Source organism: Amblyomma mixtum, chromosome 9 (genome assembly GCF_055824585.1).
Source record: "Amblyomma mixtum isolate Tamu chromosome 9, ASM5582458v1, whole genome shotgun sequence".
In the NCBI taxonomy this organism is placed as follows: Eukaryota; Metazoa; Arthropoda; class Arachnida; order Ixodida; family Ixodidae; genus Amblyomma; species Amblyomma mixtum.
Window position 1 is genome coordinate 99,575,506 of NC_143020.1, and position 18,095 is coordinate 99,593,600.

The window sequence follows — 18,095 nt, forward strand, 5'->3', positions numbered from 1 at the left end:
TCACTTTCTTTGCCTCAGGCCCTCGTCTCTATTCGCGCGATCTCAACTCTCCTCGACATGAACCAACTATCCCGCAAAAACGTTCTACCGGACACTGCTATTTTGGCGTCCACCTTGGTACGGACGCAGCAGCAAGCTGTTAACGAAAAAGGCTAGATAACTAAAACCTTGAAGGGCGCGCCATATGTAGCCCTCTTCATGAGAGCTTATCTTTGTAACAGTGTGAATAATATTTTATTTTTGGCTTCAGTTCATACATCCTCCATTTCTTCCCTTATGGTGCGGTTAAGTCGAGCGAACATTGCTGCTCTCCATCCTACTCCACCGAGCTTCGTCAGAACCAGTTTGTCTGCATTGGTGCCGGCTCTTTCCCTGTGCCACCCGTCCCTCCAGGGCAGCCGTGATCGTATAGTGGTTAGTACCTTGCGTTGTGGCCGCAATAACCCAGGTTCGAATCCTGGTCACGGCAATATATTTTTTTTTCATTTTCTCTCTCCGGACATCCCTTATCTCAGCTCTGCATCCTCTTAAGTACGACTCCTCCTCCCCTTCCGCGCTGCGTAAGTCTCCGAAGGCTGGCTGAGTGGATGGATGATAATGGATTTACCCTTTGTATCAGGCGGCAGCTTGCGCCACCTAGCCTATGCTTCCCCCATTGTTAACTGATTTTTCTTTTCCCTTTCTTTCAATTTCGTTGGTGTCACTGCCAAGATCAATTGTCACTGCAACAAGCTGAGGTTGCCAGCCAACCACCGCACCAATGTTCACCAAGTGCACATCTGCCCCCTTCCCCCCCCCCCCCCCCCCCACCACCACTCCCCGACCTCTTCGCTTCTCATGCGGGTGCCGCATAGATTTCAGAAAGGTAAAAAAAAAGGATATCGCATGAACGGTTTATCCAAACATAGAGAAGTTTAACTTATCGAAAATTCTACCAGGGCACCAGCTGGTTTTGGCAGCTCCTGGTTCCAGCAGCTAGCCTCCTAATAACCCAATATTGCTTAAACCAGCACTTTGGGACCAGTTACATGATTCCCAGCTGGAAATGTTTATCTGGACGTGCAGGCTTGATGTGGGAACTTAGTGTTCCTCTTTAGCTGAACAAAATTAGCAAAATTTGCGGGTACAAAATTGGTGCTATAAATCGCATTGCAAACGTCTTCGAAACTATAGCTGCATTCGTAGAGGAATTAAGGTCTTCCTGTTGTTCATCTCGACAACCTTTACGACGTCTGGAAGAGGTTATGCTGTAGCCCATTTTAGAAATTTCTTGACGACTCCTAGATTGTGGATCCTGCATCGTCTACTTTATACACGTGTATTATAGACGTTCGTTTTGTTTCGAATAGTTGCTTCAAGACGTTTTCTATCTCAGCTTGAGCTACATGGGGACCCTGAAAGCATAAACACATGATATGGTCCTACCCTCGCGCCTCTAAGTCACCGCACTACATCCCACACGAATTCCCCCACCCCAAAACGTGAAATTTTACATACGAACAGTATAACTCTATTTTTCAGCTCAGAAGGTCAAAGAAGTAACTGGCTCCAATGGAACCGCCCCCCCCCCCCCAAGTGACCCAATAATCCGTCAGTAATGCCCCCATCCCTCACGGTTTCCATTGGTGGGAGTCCTCCCGCTACACTGAGCCCGACCGCCTCCATCGCCCCACGTGTTGAGTAACCCCCACGCCCCACCGAGCTGCAGCTGCAGCCTCAACTTGAACGAAAGATCAACCTGGTCTGGGTACCCGCCCACGAGGGAAACTCTGGAAACGAAGGGGTCGACCGACTAGCCCGAGGACTAACCAACCGGGGGGCCGGCCCCACGGACCCAGACGCTCTTGCCGAGGCTCCCCAGACCTTTGCCAAAAGTACCAACCTCTACAGAGAGATGAGACGCCAGTTCCCGCCTCCACACCCCGACTTGAATCGAGCGCAAGCCACCTTGCTCCGCAGGTTGCAGACACACTCCATCCTTAGCCATTCTAGACTTTCACTAATCACAGACGGGGACTACGACCCCGTCTGCCAAAATTGTTACCAGGGAGCAATCGCCACCCAGGCACACATCCTCTGGGGTTGCGCGGGAAATCCGCCCCCTCGAACCTTACTGCTAGCTCCCTCCGAAGAAGGATGGAACCAACTCCTCAGAAGGCCAGACAAGAGCATTCAACTGGCACTAATTTCGTGGGCCCAGGAAGTCGCCCCCACCTGGGGGCCACACCAAGCCCACCTGCCCTAAATCCCGCCAATCTATGGCAATAAAGTTGTTTCTCTCTCTCTCTCTCTCTGAACGAAAGAAAATTATGAAGAAAAGAAATAACTTGACTTTTCGGTGAACGCCTCAACCGTGCCGTCAGGGAAAGGATGAGAATGAGGTGAAAGACGAGAGAATGAACCAGTGACTCGTAGAGGTACCCGCACGATGGATGCAAAATAAGGACCTCAACCTCCCTCTCATAACCAATTTGGTCAAAATTCCTGGAGCCCTTCACTACGGCGTTCCTCATAGCCTGAGTCGCTTTTAAACAACCATTAACCAAACGAAACCAAACTTTTGTTCTGTTTTTGTATCGCTAACGATGGCAGCGCTGCTCAAAGAAACACGGGCGAATCCAGAAGGTCACAAAATCGAAACTAAACCCTCGCACATTAGGCGATGAGGCATCGACATGGTAATGCCGTCATGGCTCCTTTGTGGCCATGGCGTTATTGAAGTTTTGTAGCCGTTTCACGCGCACTCTGTGAGGAAAAACTGCTGCGCTTAACGTAATCACTGTCACAGAGCGGAGTTCCCATGGCTCCCACAATACAGTCCGGGTCGTCCTCGGTAGAGCGAGACCGCAAGAAGCCCGGCGAGCGCCGGTAAGTACTGCAGTAGAACGAATGTCGCACCATGCATTCTGCCGTCGCGTAGTTGCGAAAGGAACGTTGTGCGTACTGTGTGCCGGCTCTGCTTTTACCAGCCTCATACTTTACCTAACGAACGTATTTGTTCATCAGGTACATCTCAATAAGCTTGCTTAATCCGAAAGTAACTTGTGCGTATTGTCCCTGTTTTAACTTGCTTCAGAGTATCGCGTTATCCTTGCCTCGAACAAACTGGAGGAATGAGCACGCTTTGCTTAAAACTCGTCTTCCTACCAAAAACAAAAAACGTATTTGCGTTTTTTTTTTTTACCTGCCGCGGCGGGTCAGTGTGTGATCGCTCTAATTCCTTCCTTCCTGCGTAAATCTTGCCCTTCGAAGGTCGGAGCTCGTCTGTCGAGTCAAGTACTGCAATACTTTGCCCGATATACCATTCGATCCCAAGTTCATCTCATACCCCTTCGAACCGAACAGGTAAGAACAGCCTTCGGGTGTTGTTCTCTTTTTTTACTGTATAATTCTTAATGACGTGTAGTCTTGCGGTTTCGTTTGCACAGCTTTTTAAATGATGTATACGCTGGGCAGCGAAATGCTTCAAATACTTCGTATAAGAGTCCATGCAGTACACCTGTCACACTGAGCGCATTGGGCAGTCAGCCTCTGCTACAAGGTAATGAAATGGGTGATGAAGGGAAGGAACACCTGCAAAAATATGCTTTTAACATATGCTTTTTCCACTACATATTGAAGTAGCAGTGCAAAAGGAGTATTTGCAAGTTCAGCGTCAAGTTTGCCTCACGAGCTAGCCTTTTGTGTACTGTACCTTTTGAGGGAGTTTCCTCCCGTGTGTGATTGACAGTTGTAAACACAGAGTGGCTGTAGCAGAAAGTGTCATTTGGGCTCTTAACCGTTCTACTTTAATTACTGCCAACTTTGCAGGCGTCAAAATCCTGCCTGTACCTTTGTCATGCATTTTTCCATCAGATTCGTTTCCTACAAGGCGACGTCACTTGAGCGGAATTACAAGCATGACTTGCTTACTGAACATGACCTCGGTGTTACGATTGACCTCATTGACCCGAAGACATATGAGATTGACCCGAATGGTGAGTTTTCTTGTTTCGTCCGAGATTCACATGCAACTGGGACAATACACTGCTATCAGGGCATTAATGATTACTGGGAATGAGGCCTGGAAAGAAATAGCATCCCTTCTATCATTAGAACTAGGACCAGTTCCAGCCAGAACTGAGCACACTGAATTAGCAACAATTATTATGAATGCATTCAAAACTCGTTACAAGGCTACCTGTAATGAAATGGCTTCTGTAATTGTTATTCTTTATCTGAATGCTGTAACAGGAATTGAGGGTGTGCAAAAAGGTAAACATAGCAATGAATACTTTCGTTCAGGCATTTCACACACAACTGATGTATAGGCACGAAAGTAGAAGCTTTCAACAGTTTTTCGACCTGTGGTAGTTTATGTGATTGTACAGCTGATTGTGAATCAGCTTGGCGGCGATCGATGCAGGTTCTGACTTCTTAGTGCTGTGCAGTGGTACCATCACGCAGTGTTCATTAACCCATATATTCCAAGTGTCCTACATAAAGAACATCCCTTTTTTTTTGTGAAGTAACTCTATAATTTTTATCCTATAAAAGCTTGTGCCTGCTAGGATACGTTCAAGAGGCTCGAAACATTTCTTTTGTAAGTGTTGCATTGTGTGCATTCAGTTTTGTGTGTTGCATGCGTTCAGCAGGTGTCGCCAGTCTTCTCTGGAAGCAGTGAGCAGACTCATCCCCATTGGCCATAATGTGATTCTGCAAGAAAAGTAAACAAGACTGGCAGATTGTCATTCCCAGCTGGTTCCAGTTGGAACCAACTGGAACCAGCTGGGAATTGTTTTATAAACCAGTTGAGCTGGGAAAGATTTTCACCTGGGAAATGACAATGCGTGATGCGAAATGTGACCTTAGAGTCGATGCCAAATGCTGCAAGGTTTACCACGTGCAATAGGTCATGCATTTGCCTAGTGGGCTACATAGTAGGTCGGACCAAAAGTCAGTGTTAAGATAAATTTTTTCATCAATAGTTGGATGATTCTAAATTTGGAATTGAATTAAATAATTTATATCAGGAAATATTTCAATTTACTGAAGTTTGGGCTTATATGGGATAACAAACTAGTACTAAAAAATGTACTTTTCAAGTGTAGTAAGGAATCAGCATAGGCAACCAGTAATTGAGCAGACTCGTGGTCACAGTCAGACATGTTCAGATGTCTTTGTCACGGCTGTAGAGTAAGTAGTACATGCATTGCAACATGTGCGGCACCAAGCACATTCGACACCGCGAGATACAGTCACGCTGTTATCATGTAATGTAGCCATTGTGCGCACACCGATTTCCATCAGAGAGAGGGTGCTTCTAAGATCACTTTTCTTACTTCTTTGCTTTTTTATGTGCAGCCGTTTTGCATCCTGACGATGAGAAACTGCTGGAAGAAGACTCTCTCACACCACAAGACTCCAAACGGTATTGCAATCATCAGTTTATGAAATCCTGGATCATTAGATTGAATTGAATATAAAAAAGACCCATCGTTGTCAGTTCCCATGTGCTCTTAGTGTGGCTGTACCACAGTGTCACTTAATTGGTGCTCTTGTCATTATGAAGAAAGCCTTGGGCTGATAGCAAGGCGTCACTTATGTGCTGTAGTGCACTTGTAGGTATGCAACTCAGGCTGTTATACAATACTTCAAAGATAACTATATTCTTAGGGTAGTAGCTGCGGTTATTTACTTGTGAAAGTGGAACATTATTTTACATTTGCAACCAATTCAGCTGAGAGTTATACCTGATCTCAAGCTTTGTTCTTGCTATTTGGTCGCTAAAATTATCTCGGTATCTTACCACTTGGCGTTCCCATTACTATGACTAAGCAGTTGGTGTTCGTGAAGAAGATGAGAAAGATATGCGCACATTTTAGAGTGTTAGCTCTAATACTCACATTACTCAAGGTCGTGTTAGTATGAAACATACAGTCATTCAAGTGGTACCAGTGGGTGGTACCATTGGTACATAAAATGTAGACCACCTAATTAGCGTAGAATGTTCGGAGTGGTACCAAACGATCAGCACGTTACGGAGCATAATATTACTAGTAGAATCCAAGCGTTAGCTTATCATAGGGATTCGCACCGACGACCTTCGGTCCCTCAAACCGTGACTTCGGGAAACTTCCAACGTTCATTATGGCCAATCTAATTGACTTAGGACATTCGAAGTGGTGCCAAACGATTTGTCTTCTTGCGCTGTATATGTTGGCATCAAAAAAGTAGATATCCGGATATAAAAAAATTTGTGCCAGATATAGTGAAGATGGCTAATGACTCAATATTCGTTTCATATTGCTAACGCTCGATACTCATAGGCTGCTCGAGGCTTCATTTATTCAGTTGCATTCACCTGGTACATGTTGATAAAATATAATTTTGTGTGTCTGACGCAGTCGTGGCTGTTGCCATTCCTTTCGTTTTCTTTTGGTTACAGGTCGAGGCATCACAACTTGGTCGTCCCCTGGCTCAAAAAGACCGAGTACATTGCCACCGAGTTCAGTCGATACGGTCAGACCGGCGTCAACACCGAGACAAAGTGAGTGGCACTCGAAAATCAGTCTATTCGAGCCGCCAGTTGAGGTGTGTCTGAATACAGTGCTGACTCCAGAATGTTGATATAAATGTTTTCCATCAGCGCAAAATAATGATGAAATGCCAAGATTGCAGACCATGAAGCTCCCTTAGGGGCCAGTGTGTTGTGTTCTTATTGTGGTAGTACTGTTATGGTAGTCTAGTGGAAAGGCTTGAAATTAAATGTAAAGGTAGAGGAGCCAATTCCAATGGACGGAAGATGTAGGGGATGATAATGAATCAGGTGGGGACATGACGAGTGGCCCAGGCATGACTTCTTGGAGATATAGTTGTCCTGCTGTTGTTGATGATGATAACAAGCAGGAGCTCTCCATGTGCTGCCAGCTTGAATAAACCTCTGGCTCTTATCGCGGAACTTTTCATTGAAGTTCGCAGCCAGTTTTTATAAATATACCTATCTAAGGTATCCTTTGCCCACTAAATTGTTTTCAGGGGATGTAACTGTGAAAGAATGTTTGGGTAGACAGCCCAGCATTGAAGGTGATGGTGTCTCTCTGTGAAAACTGAAATGCCCTGTGTCTCATACAGGGTCGGCTACAATGTTAAGAAGCTCTTCAAGGAAGAGGACCTGTACATGGACCGGGAGAGCCAGATCAATGCCATCAACAAGACTTTTGAAGAAGCTCAGAAGTCGGTGCGTTGCTTTGTTTCTTGTCGCTTTTGCGGTTCAGAAATTCCTTTTCACTTTGATGCCAACACTGTGCTTAACTGCTTGAAATGATTTTTTTTTTTCATTTTGCTTACTTGTATTAAAGTCAAACTTCATAGCTGAACCAGTATGTGAACTAATGCCCTTTTTGCAGCGAGCTGCAACATAGCATTGTCAAAACTAACTTGCTTTTTTAATGTTGTGACTGAAGAGACAATGACCTTATTTCAATAACTATTTATTTCAAGAACTTATTTCAAGACCTTATTTCAAGAACTTATTTCAAGAATTTCAGTGGCATTGTTGTGCAGACATAGCTTTAGTGCAGTTTGCTTCGTTTGTTTTTGCTTTATTTCTTTTTCTCTTGTATTATGCATCTTTCAGTTTGTTTTATTTCATGCCATTATCTTGGTTAGCGTAAAGAAACTGTCCATACTGGGGGTATGTGGCTTTAGTTCCTTCTATTTAGAGCTATTCCGCATTGGCTCGTTAAGGTTATTTATCTGACATAAAGAATTGAATGTAAAAATGGCATTTAACAGATTTAGAAAAGGAGTTTTGTATTATTAGTGCCATGCTCACGTGTGTGTACTGTACAGTCGTGAGCAGTATGAAAGGGAACAAAGTTTCAGCTTCATTTATTGCTTACAGCAGAACTATGTAAGACAAGCGCAGTTTTTTCTGTTTTCTAAGTATTTTTCCTCTCAGCATATAATATGCAACAATCAGCTTCAAATTTAGCTGATAAATAATCACAAAATATGCAGTCTGGTGCAAAAAAGTTTGTTCTGTCACATGCTGTCCACAACCATACTTTTGCTAGACTGTTGCTACTTGGTGCATTAGAGTACCGTGATCTAACCCTTTCTTCTCTTGCCTTGTCTAGATCGAAGCCCATTACAGCAAGCCCAATGTTCGGCCGGTGGAGGTTCTTCCGCTCTTCCCAGACTCTGAGGTGAGCTAGTGTGCTCGTGTTGTATTGAAAGTTTGTGTTAGCCATCTTGCAAAACCAGTACTGCAGCAGATGTAGTTTTGTTATTCTTATCGTATTCCCTTACAGTTGAAGGCTTCCATTTGGTAGCCATGGAGGAATTTGAAACTGTTATCTCATGTTTCTCACTTGAAACTTGGACAGGTGTTTTATGTTGTTCATTTTGTTCTTGAGTACATTTCGTTCAGTTTGCACCAGTTGGCTGCAGCAAACTTGCGTTTAAGTATAGACACTTAATTTTGGTGGCATGTTTTCTTTTTTGCAATTATGCAAGTCATTGCTATACATAGATCACCATGCGATATTCGCCTATGACCACTAAGTAATTTATAATGAATTTTTCTCTCATGCTGTTTCGGTTTTGATCCCAATAGTTCTGTGACGTTAAAGTTCTGTATTGGTCATGTGCGCTATGAAAAAATTGTGTTATAGTCACTGCTTCTTCATTTGTTGTCATTCCCGCTCATGTGGCAGGTCGACTTTAGCGTTGTAATATATTAAAACGACGAAGCAGCGATTGTATCGAAGTTTTTTCATGCCTCACGTGACCTATATTCAACTTTGATACCACAGCCATCGTTCGGCTGTTGAAACCAAAATAGCATGTGAGAGGCGTTCGATTATAAATTAACTAGCTGTTTTAGGCCAATACCACATGGTTATCTGTTTATACTAACGACTTACGTATCATTACAATGAAAATGCTCACCCAGAAATTAGATATCTATATTCCTTTAAGGTATGGATTGAAACGACATGATTCCCATTAGACACCTGGTCACAGTAAAGACCTGAGTCAGTGACAGCTACAGGGCAAAGTTTGATTTGTTGGTCTTGACTTTCTGCATCATTGTGTGAGTTCTCTGTTTGCATCTCTTTTATTTTTTTTCCCCCCCTGCAGTTGTGGAAATACCCGTTTGCTCAAGTCATGTTTGACTCTGACCCTGCACCGATCACGCAACTCGAAGAGATGTCACAGGCCATGATCAGGTGACCTAGTGTGTCCTGCCGTGCTGTCTTGATCTTAATTTTTTTTTTAGCTAGACTTTTAAGCCAGCATCTTCGTGAAATGCATGTCTTGGGGTGGCTGGTAATTTCGCATTCGACGGATTTTATAACTTTAAGCACAGCAGCGTACTTAATTGTGGAGTGGTTGTAGACTAGGTGGTCTCGTTGCCAGACGTGTGGTGTACTAAAGTGTGCTCCTGTTCGTCGTATAAGGGTTTTTTGGCCAGATGTCGAAGTGCATGTCCTCTCACAGGTTAGTACTGTAAAAACCAGAATCTAGGTCGAACTTTTTTCGAAAAATGATGGCAAAAAGTCGACCCCTGTCTTATATACCAGTCATTGGCGGAAAAACTGCAGAAGTCTTGCAACAATGGGCGGCTGAAGTCAACAGCCTCCATCACCATTGCCATCAGCAGCAGCGCGGTACGGCGGCATTGTGGCACCGCCAATTTGCGTTTCCGTTGTCACAAAATTATTTTGGTTTGTGGTTGGGTGTTTTCGGCATGGAAATCTCTCCCCGCAAAGATGGCGTACAAGTCTTTTAGAAAATGCAGCATAAGCAATGCACTAGATGGCACAGAGGATGATGCTCTATGGGACGTGGGCAGCGAGAACCAGTTGTCATCCGGCGCTGACAAGCACGCGAGTCGATGGTCGCGCGATACTGTTAAAGAATTGGCCAGGTGTACATACGAGCAGCATCTAAATGAAAATAAATACTGTCACCATTGTGCAGCCGGTTGAGTCGCATTTGTTTCAAGGTAAGGGTGTCTTTCGGTACTTCTGCCGTTGAAAAGGATTTTTTTCATTTTTAGAATTGGCTAGTTGGGGGGTCGACCTATATTCCGGTTTTTACGGTATGTTATGCCAATACACAAGTTATAACTAAATTACCATCTACAGCTCCACTTCAGTGAGGGCTAAAAGTGATAGTATCTGCAAAAATTGTTGCTTCAGAATATTGTTTCAAAAGTCTGTGTCTGCGCAGTTTTTTTATCGCAGAATGCATTGCTTCTATGCATAATAAAGGTCGTTTGTCACACTACGACTTGCGTGCATTGATCCTACATGACATGCCATTCTACAATGCAGGGGTGTGATGGATGAGAGCGGAGAACAGTTCGTCGCCTACTTCCTTCCGACGGAGGATACCATCAAGAAGCGGAAACGAGATGCCGAAGAAGGCATGGACTACATGGACGACGATGAGTGAGTGTGGTTGAGTTTTAGTTCTTGCGGAGTTGGTTAACCTAAGATGCACGAAGTGCCAATGGCACGTCATCTTGTTTAGTTCAGCTCACAAAAGCCCTACAAACACTAACTCTAACAGAGTCTCTTAATAGAGTTAGCATTTGTAAGCCTTGTAGAAAAATCTGGAATTGTTTGTAGCTTCGCAAGAAACTAGGAGCTTTACATATAGGCCTCCTTCATATTGTCCCCAGTGTTTCGTTAACAAACGCTGTTTATCTTTGTGCACTTGCAGGTATGAATACCGCATGGCCCGTGAGTACAACTGGAATGTCAAGAACAAGGCTTCGAAAGGCTACGAGGAGAACTACTTTTTTGTCTTCCGGGAGGATGGAGTCTACTACAACGAGCTTGAAACGCGGTAATGTTGTTTTTCCCATCAGGCATGTGGTGGTTTCTGGAACAAGTTGCTCACTTGCAGTTAAGCACTGCAAAAAAGGCTTGCTTGTTCATGTTCCGCAGTATTTTGTAATTCGTGACAAAACAAACTATAATTTTTAATCAATTTAGGGTTGCCTGGCTTATTTAAGTATGTGCCAAGTTTTTTGTTATGTTTGCGTTGGTCTGTTTTGAATTGCACTTCAGTCGGAAGAGACCAAGGGCCATAACCTGGTGAGAGCATGTACAGGCGGCATAAACAATTGAACAGTAAAGTTAAGCATTCTTGCCACCCTTTGTAAAGCCACCAAAGATTTTAAAGCATTGTCACTGGCAGCTGACTTCCCATTAGGATTGCAAAACTTCATGCTTAAAACAGTAACTTTTTACAAAGTGGGCAACTTTAACAAAATGATGACACAGAGTGATACAGCTATTATTTTAAGTCTTAACACATGAACCCTGAATGGCGGAAGTGTGTGAAATCATCCTGTTGTAACCAGTAAAAGTGGTGTTATCTTAAAGGTGAGTCTAAGTGGGCAATCAGAACAAAGTTTCAAGTAAGCAGTTGCTGACTGGAAATGGGTGGCGCTTCACAGAGTTCGTTACAGTCCTTAGTCAAGTAGTATGCTCATGCTGCACGGGAAGAAATAAATGGCATTATGTCTTAGTGTCATTTGTGCAGTGGCTGCCAACTTAATGACAGTACTTTAACGGTATTACTGACTTATTAACCACCGACAACTCAAGGACAATGTTGTACTGCCTTTTTCAGGGTGCGGCTGACTAAACGCCGACTCAAGCCCGGAGTTCAGCCAAACAACTCAAAGTTAGTGGTACGACACAGGCCGCTCAACGAAAATGAACACAAGACACAGGTAAGCCGTTCTCTGCCGTTTGACTAGGAATGCTTTTCATGTTCTTGATTTTTATTCCTTCGGCTAAAATAAGTCTGGAGTGTTGCCCATGTACACAAATCTGGCTCTGTGCATTTGATTCCCATAGGTTTCTTCACTAAGGCGAGGAGCGTATTGTTATATATAGGTGTGTGGTGCTGCACTAATGTGAAATGAATGCATTGGCAATGAATGCACTGGGTCCCTGGAGATGGGCGAATGCGCCAAGTGCAGGCCAATGAAATGGACTGAATTTCCCACTGGAATTAAGGGTGCTTTTTTTTTTTCCTTTCACAAACTTCCAGATGCTCGGACATATCTTGAGGGACTAATTTAAAATATTTTTGCCGTGCTAGTGCAAGAAAGCCCACTGAAATTAGTAGAAATTTAAAATGCGAGACTGTTATTTAGCTAAGGTCTACACTTTCCTGTGTCGTGCAGCATTGGCATGAGAGCTGGCGAATGTCTTTAGCCTGTGCACTACAACTGCGATAATTCGAACTCTGATCGAATTGTGTAGAGAAAAGGGATTCACTTGGGTACTCTTTTAATGCACATCATGTTGGCAGGACCAGAGCGTCGGTTCAGATAGACCGGAAGTTCAAACGAGGCCCAAAGCAAAATGTACACCACAATGCCATGCATTCTTTCGACCAATGTTGTCGAAACCACAGGGATAGTGGATCGGTTTATACTTCTTTGGGTTGTAGCTAACCTGGTGTAAGACCTTTGGTGCAGTCTGTGCTAGTTATGGGCAGCTGTCGGCCATTACTTGCATTGACTGCTGTTCCATGTGCTGCTTGCACCCCCTCCCTTCATTTTCGGTGTCTCCCCGTTGCAGCAAGCCAGGTTGACCCAGCTGGACCAGCCACAGGAAGAGGAAGAAGAGGAAGTGGACGAGGAAGAGGAAGAAGAGGAGGAGGAGGCAGAGGAGGAAGCAGAGGGAGAAAAGGAAGAAGAGGAGGAAGCTGCCGAACGCAAAGGTCAGTCTTGGGTGGTAATCAGTGATGCTCTGTCTACAGGCTTTTGTTCTCTTCTCATGATGGTTTTGCAGGGAGCGATAGGGTTTTGTTAAATTTTTAATCTGTGTGTATATATGTGTGTGTGTGTGTGTGTGTATACACACACACACACACACATATTGTAGTACCTCCCTCAAAGGCCCCTCCCCCAGGTGGCATTACATAAAGAGTCGGGTAATGATTGACTTGAGACGGTCTGGGGTTGAGGGTATCACACCATCGGCAGGCATGTTGCTCCAGTGCCTAGGCTTGTCATGAAATGCAAAGCACCTGAGATGTGGTATATGCAATGCACAGTTATCTGAACTATGTGGCTGTAAAGAGAGGTGTGATGAGCTGTGAGAGAGAAAAACTGAATTGGCGCTGCTGCCAAGCTGAGCTGTAAGTGTATCGTTGTCCCTCTACCAGCACTTTGGAAGTGTGTTGAGGGTAAGGGGAGGATAACTGTTGCCTACACTGTGCCGTGGAAGACTGTTACATGGTGTACTGCCAAGAGGAGAATATGGTTATGGTGTAGCTTGTAGGGAAGCCGTAAGGGAGTTTGTGCTCCCCTTATTACAATCATCTGATGCAAAGAGACTGCCAATATTTAGGGGAGTGCAGGAGTTTTTATGAGAGCTGGTGTACTTAAGTTCATGGGATTAGGATACTCGGTGAGACCAACCTGGTTATGTTAGATGATCAGTGAAATCTGTCATAGCGTTGGCTTTATAACTTGTCAAAGTGCCACTGATTAAAACTGGATCTGAACAAGTCAGTTCTGCAGATCTCTAGAGAGGTAGATAAGGCTGTAATCAAGAAATGAGTTTACAGCACGACTGTGGTCACTTGCCTGGGACCATGTGCCATCAAGCTATTCAAGCTGGTTCAAGCTATTGTCTTTAAAATTTAGGCTGGTCAGCAGATTGACCTGATTATCTCTTTCTTGTGATGGATTGAGCCGGATACCTGTGATCATCATTTGTTTCTGCGTTTGTCATTTGCTGCATTCTGATTTTAGCCCAGTAGCACACAGTTTTAAGTCACTAAAATGCTGTATTGAAGTCCTTACGCAGGCTTTGAGCTTAGTGTAGGAGGCCAGCAATGTATTGAATTTACTTTGATCCCATAAAGCCCCTTGTATCACCTGTGGTACGCTCCGTACGGAGTGTAAAAAAGTGAATATTTTCATTTCTTCTTGCAAAACCTCATGAATTGCTGTCATACTTGAAGATTTTTAAATGGTCTATTCCGACATATTTATTGAAGCAACGTCAGCATATAAGCTGCAAGAGTTACTGGAAGTTTACTTGTATATAAGTTCAGTTTCAAAATTTTGCTCGATTTACTGCTTGTGCATGCATATTTGCGACCAATTTTTATCATCCTTAAGACAGTCATAAATCATCAAAATGAGCTAAACATAATTGTTCTGCAACAATCTTTCTCTTAATAAATCTTTTTTACGTTTTTACATTGAAACGACAATTTCTGATGAGATTCAGGAAGTTTCTTAGCTTTTATCCAACGTTTCTAATGTATGGGTTAATGTAGTACAACCACGATTGTAATGTGAATGCCACTTTTTCCAGCACGGAAGAGGAAAAAATGATTTATCTAATAATAATAAAGCGAGGGATGATTTTTATCTCTGTCATCAGAAAAACAAAAACAAACAAAACTTGCACTGCATTCGAGTGAATGCAATGTATTTATGTTCCAAATGTTTAGGGGAATCCCCCAAGGTGGAGTAGATTTGTAATAAGGGAGTAATTACTCATTGGCATCCGCCCGAGCGCAGCCATACGGCTACAAAGGAAAGCTATACAGCTTTCTCATAAACTTCGTAGTTCAAGAAAAATTCGTCCTGGTCCGGGGTTCGAACCCGAGACCACCGCTTCACCGGAGCAGTCGCTCCACCAGCTGAGCTAACCGGGACGGCAAGCTTATGGTAGGGCGAGAGTGAATTGATCAATAACTCGAAGTGGGAACTGTGTTGGTCAAATGTTTAGGGGAATCCCCCAAGGTGGAGTAGATCTGTAATAAGGGAGTAATTACTCATTGACGTCGTCCATCCAAACGCAGCCAAACGGCTACAAAGGAAAGCTATACAGCTTTCTCTGAAACTTCGTAGTTCAAGAAAAATTCGTCCTGGTCCGGGGATTGAACCCGAGACCACCGCTTCACTGGAGCAGTCGCTCTACCAATTCAGCTAACCGGGACGGCAAGCTTATTGTAGGGCGAGAGCGAATTGATCAATAACTCGAAGTGGGAACAGTGTTGGTCAAATGTTTAGGGGAATCCCCCAAGGTGGAGTAGATTTGTAATAAGGCAGTAATTATGCATGTATTTATCACAAATTGCTCACAGCAGTGCTTCGCTTTCCACCATTTGCAGCAGACTCAGAGGCAGAGTCGGAGGCCGAGGCCGAAGAAAAATCGGAGGCCGAGGAGAGTGGCGCTGAGAACGAAGAACAGAGCCCAGCCCAGTCGGAGGCGAAAAAGTCGGCGGCATCATCGTCTTCATCGTCAGCCTCCGGTTCTTCATCGAGTGAGGAGGAAGAGGAAGAAGAAGAAGAGAAGAAACGTCGTGATGAAGAAGAGATCTTTGGCAGTGGAAGTGACAGTGACTGAGTATGTGTTCCGCCACAACTTCCCACTGTGGCGCTGTACATTATGCTTTTATGTGACCGCTCCGAAATAAATAGTGCCCCTTTTTGATTGTTACTGGTTGTCTTCTTAGCTTACTAATCTGGTGAAAAGGCTGCCGCAGTGGCTCAGTGGTTACGGCGCTCGGCTGCTGACACGAAAGACGCGGGTTCGATTCCGGCCGCGGTGGTCGAATTTTGATGGAGGCAAAATTCTAGAGGCCTGTGTACTGCGCGATGTCAATGCACGTTAAAGAACTCCAGGTGGTCGAAATTATCTGGAGCCCTTCACTACGTCCCTCATAGCCTGAGTCGCTTTGGGATGTTAAACCCCCATAAACCAAACTAATCTGATGAAAACCAAATATCATTCTCTCAGTTTCATGGTTGTACTACGTATCTAGTCCTTGCTGTCGCTGATTTTACGTAGGAATTTGAAAACAGTAGCTTTTCAGGTCACATATAAATTCTTGTAGCAAATTCGATATAATTGCAGAATGAAAATAACAAATTGTTGCCTTTGCAACACTGTTTCATGTATTATGAAGCTGCTGAAGTGGTGTGGAACTAATGTGCTTGACGCAGCTCTCCGTTATCTTATCACACTGTTCTGGCATCTACCACCTAGGTATATTCAGTTTCACTTTGCGCACTATATCCCTGGAAACACAAATGTTTGAAATATAGAGCGTAATCTCTGTGTTGTCCCCATAAATGGTAATGGGATCTTGTGTGTCAAAGCAGCACTCTAGGACCATGAGGCGTGCCATAATTTAGGAATTAAGACTTTGATCACCTGGATCCCTTGGTATACACTGAAACCTCGGTACACAAAAATTTTTGCATCGGTCTCCATTAAAACGCAGCAGCCACCATGGCTTGGACCAAGCCCTTGAGGTCGTACTTGGCACCTAGATTGCTTTTCTTTTTATTAGGTGTATATCCAGCACATTTCAATATGTAGAATGGTAAGTAAGCATACAAATGCAGTTGTGAAATCCATTAACTTAAATAGTGGCTATGCTACTGGTGTGCCTTGGGAAATTGGCAGCAAGGCGACTAACTGTCGTCTCTCTGTCTCTGTCCGAAGTAGTTTGTCAAAGTTAGCACTACCCACTGCAAAAAAATGTTATACTAACTAGTCGCAGTCGTCGGTTTATTGACTAATAGAAGGTTCTGTGCCTTACCCTGCTATACAGTTAAGCAAACAAGGAAAGGGGAATGAGGGGCTCGTTATAAATATGACAGAAGCCAACAGCCACAGAAACCAAGGGGCACAGGGGATTTTTTTTAAATTTATATATTTATTTTGTGGTGTTGATCAATTTAGAATATTACTGAATATGTCATCGCTTAAAGCTAATTGATTAGAAAAGCAGAAGAAAAAACAACCACATGCCGCCGGTGGGATCCGAACCCACGACCTCCGAAGTACGCGTCCGTAGCTCTACCTCTTAGCTGCGGCGACGGCCGTCAAATCTTCTGCTTTCGGGGGTATTTATGTTTACAAGTAACGTAACCTTGAGAGTGTTCATCAGCGCCACCCAGGTTCGTAAGCGGTGGACGTGGAAGGTCCTGAGTTTAACAAGATACAAAGTTTAACAAGATTAAAAGAGCAGGGACACCAAATTTTTGATCCCATGTGTCCTTTAGACCAGTGCGCAGGACATTCGTACGTATGGATCGCCAAGTGGAATTCATATACACCTGCTAAATAATGTATATAATTCGATTACTTCTCTCATACTGTCAGTTCCAACAGCCGGACGGTGGCTGCGACTTCACAGACGAGACATTGTTGACGCATGCAGTATACAAAAATAGCAGTGTAATAGCTGCATGTTCATTTGGTGCAAGTATGGGTGAATTTAAAAGACACAGCAGCAATTATATTGCAATTTTTGTATGTCTCACCTGACCTTAACATTGTCTTACTTCGCCTGTGATGTCATGGACGCCGTTCAGTTATTGAAACTGAAACACGAGAGAAAGAACTGAATTTAAATTATTTAGCTGGCATTGGCGAATTACTTATAGTGACCCATACATACTTGACGTCTTGTGCACCATTCCAAAGATAAATACATGGAGCCAAAAATTTGGTGGTTCTACTCCTTTAAGGTCAAAATGAAGGGTGTTTTACGAACACCCTAAGTGGTGTAAAAGCTGCGTTTCACTGAGGAGAAAAGGCATTTTTGTTAAAATTTGAAAACTAGGCCAATGGCCTGAAAACACGACTTTGCTAATACTTTCCCTCTGCTAAATCACTGCTAAAAATTCATTTTATCAAGATAGTAAATTAAAAGCAAAAGGCTTGGTTTGGTTAATGGGTGCTTAATGTCCCAAAGCGGCTCAGGTTATGAGGGACGCCGTAGTGAAGGGCTCCGAGAATTTCGACCACCTGGGGTTCTTTAATGCGCACTGACATCGCACAGTACACAGGGCTCTGGAATGTCGCCTCCATCGAAATTCGACCACTGCGACTGGGATTGAACCCGCGTCTTTCGGATCAGCAGCCGAGCGCCGTAACCACTGAGCCAACGCAGTGACCAAAAAAAGCAAAGAATAAAGGCAGTAATTATTATTAGAAACACTATGTACTCTTCAAAGCAGGTTTTCACTCCCCTTTTTTTGCTGAATGAAGATCAAGATTAGTAAACTTACAAGGCTTCACATACCCAGAAGAAACAAG

General features: G+C 43.8%; 1 protein-coding gene and 1 non-coding gene across 3 annotated transcripts; both read left to right on the forward strand.

Annotated features, from left to right (window-relative positions):
• The first annotated feature begins 397 nt into the window (after positions 1-397).
• On the forward strand, positions 398-469 carry TRNAH-GUG (transfer RNA histidin (anticodon GUG)). The gene has a single exon. It is a non-coding gene; the product is annotated as a tRNA-His (tRNA).
• A 2,194-nt stretch (positions 470-2,663) lies between these two features.
• atms (RNA polymerase II-associated factor 1-like protein antimeros) lies at positions 2,664-15,482 on the forward strand. Of its 2 annotated transcripts, none has more exons than XM_089560901.1 (13): positions 2,664-2,868; positions 3,253-3,345; positions 3,856-3,977; positions 5,344-5,410; positions 6,428-6,529; positions 7,114-7,219; positions 8,121-8,189; positions 9,127-9,215; positions 10,326-10,442; positions 10,717-10,842; positions 11,635-11,737; positions 12,597-12,738; positions 15,154-15,482. In XM_089560901.1, exons 1-13 carry the CDS (start codon positions 2,801-2,803, stop codon positions 15,387-15,389), a joined length of 1,440 nt encoding a protein of 479 aa, XP_089417027.1. In that variant the 5' UTR covers positions 2,664-2,800; the 3' UTR covers positions 15,390-15,482. The 2 variants fall into 2 exon arrangements, with proteins under 2 accessions (XP_089417027.1, XP_089417028.1); XM_089560902.1 differs by having other exon boundaries at positions 15,157-15,482.
• Positions 15,483-18,095: the final 2,613 nt, after the last annotated feature.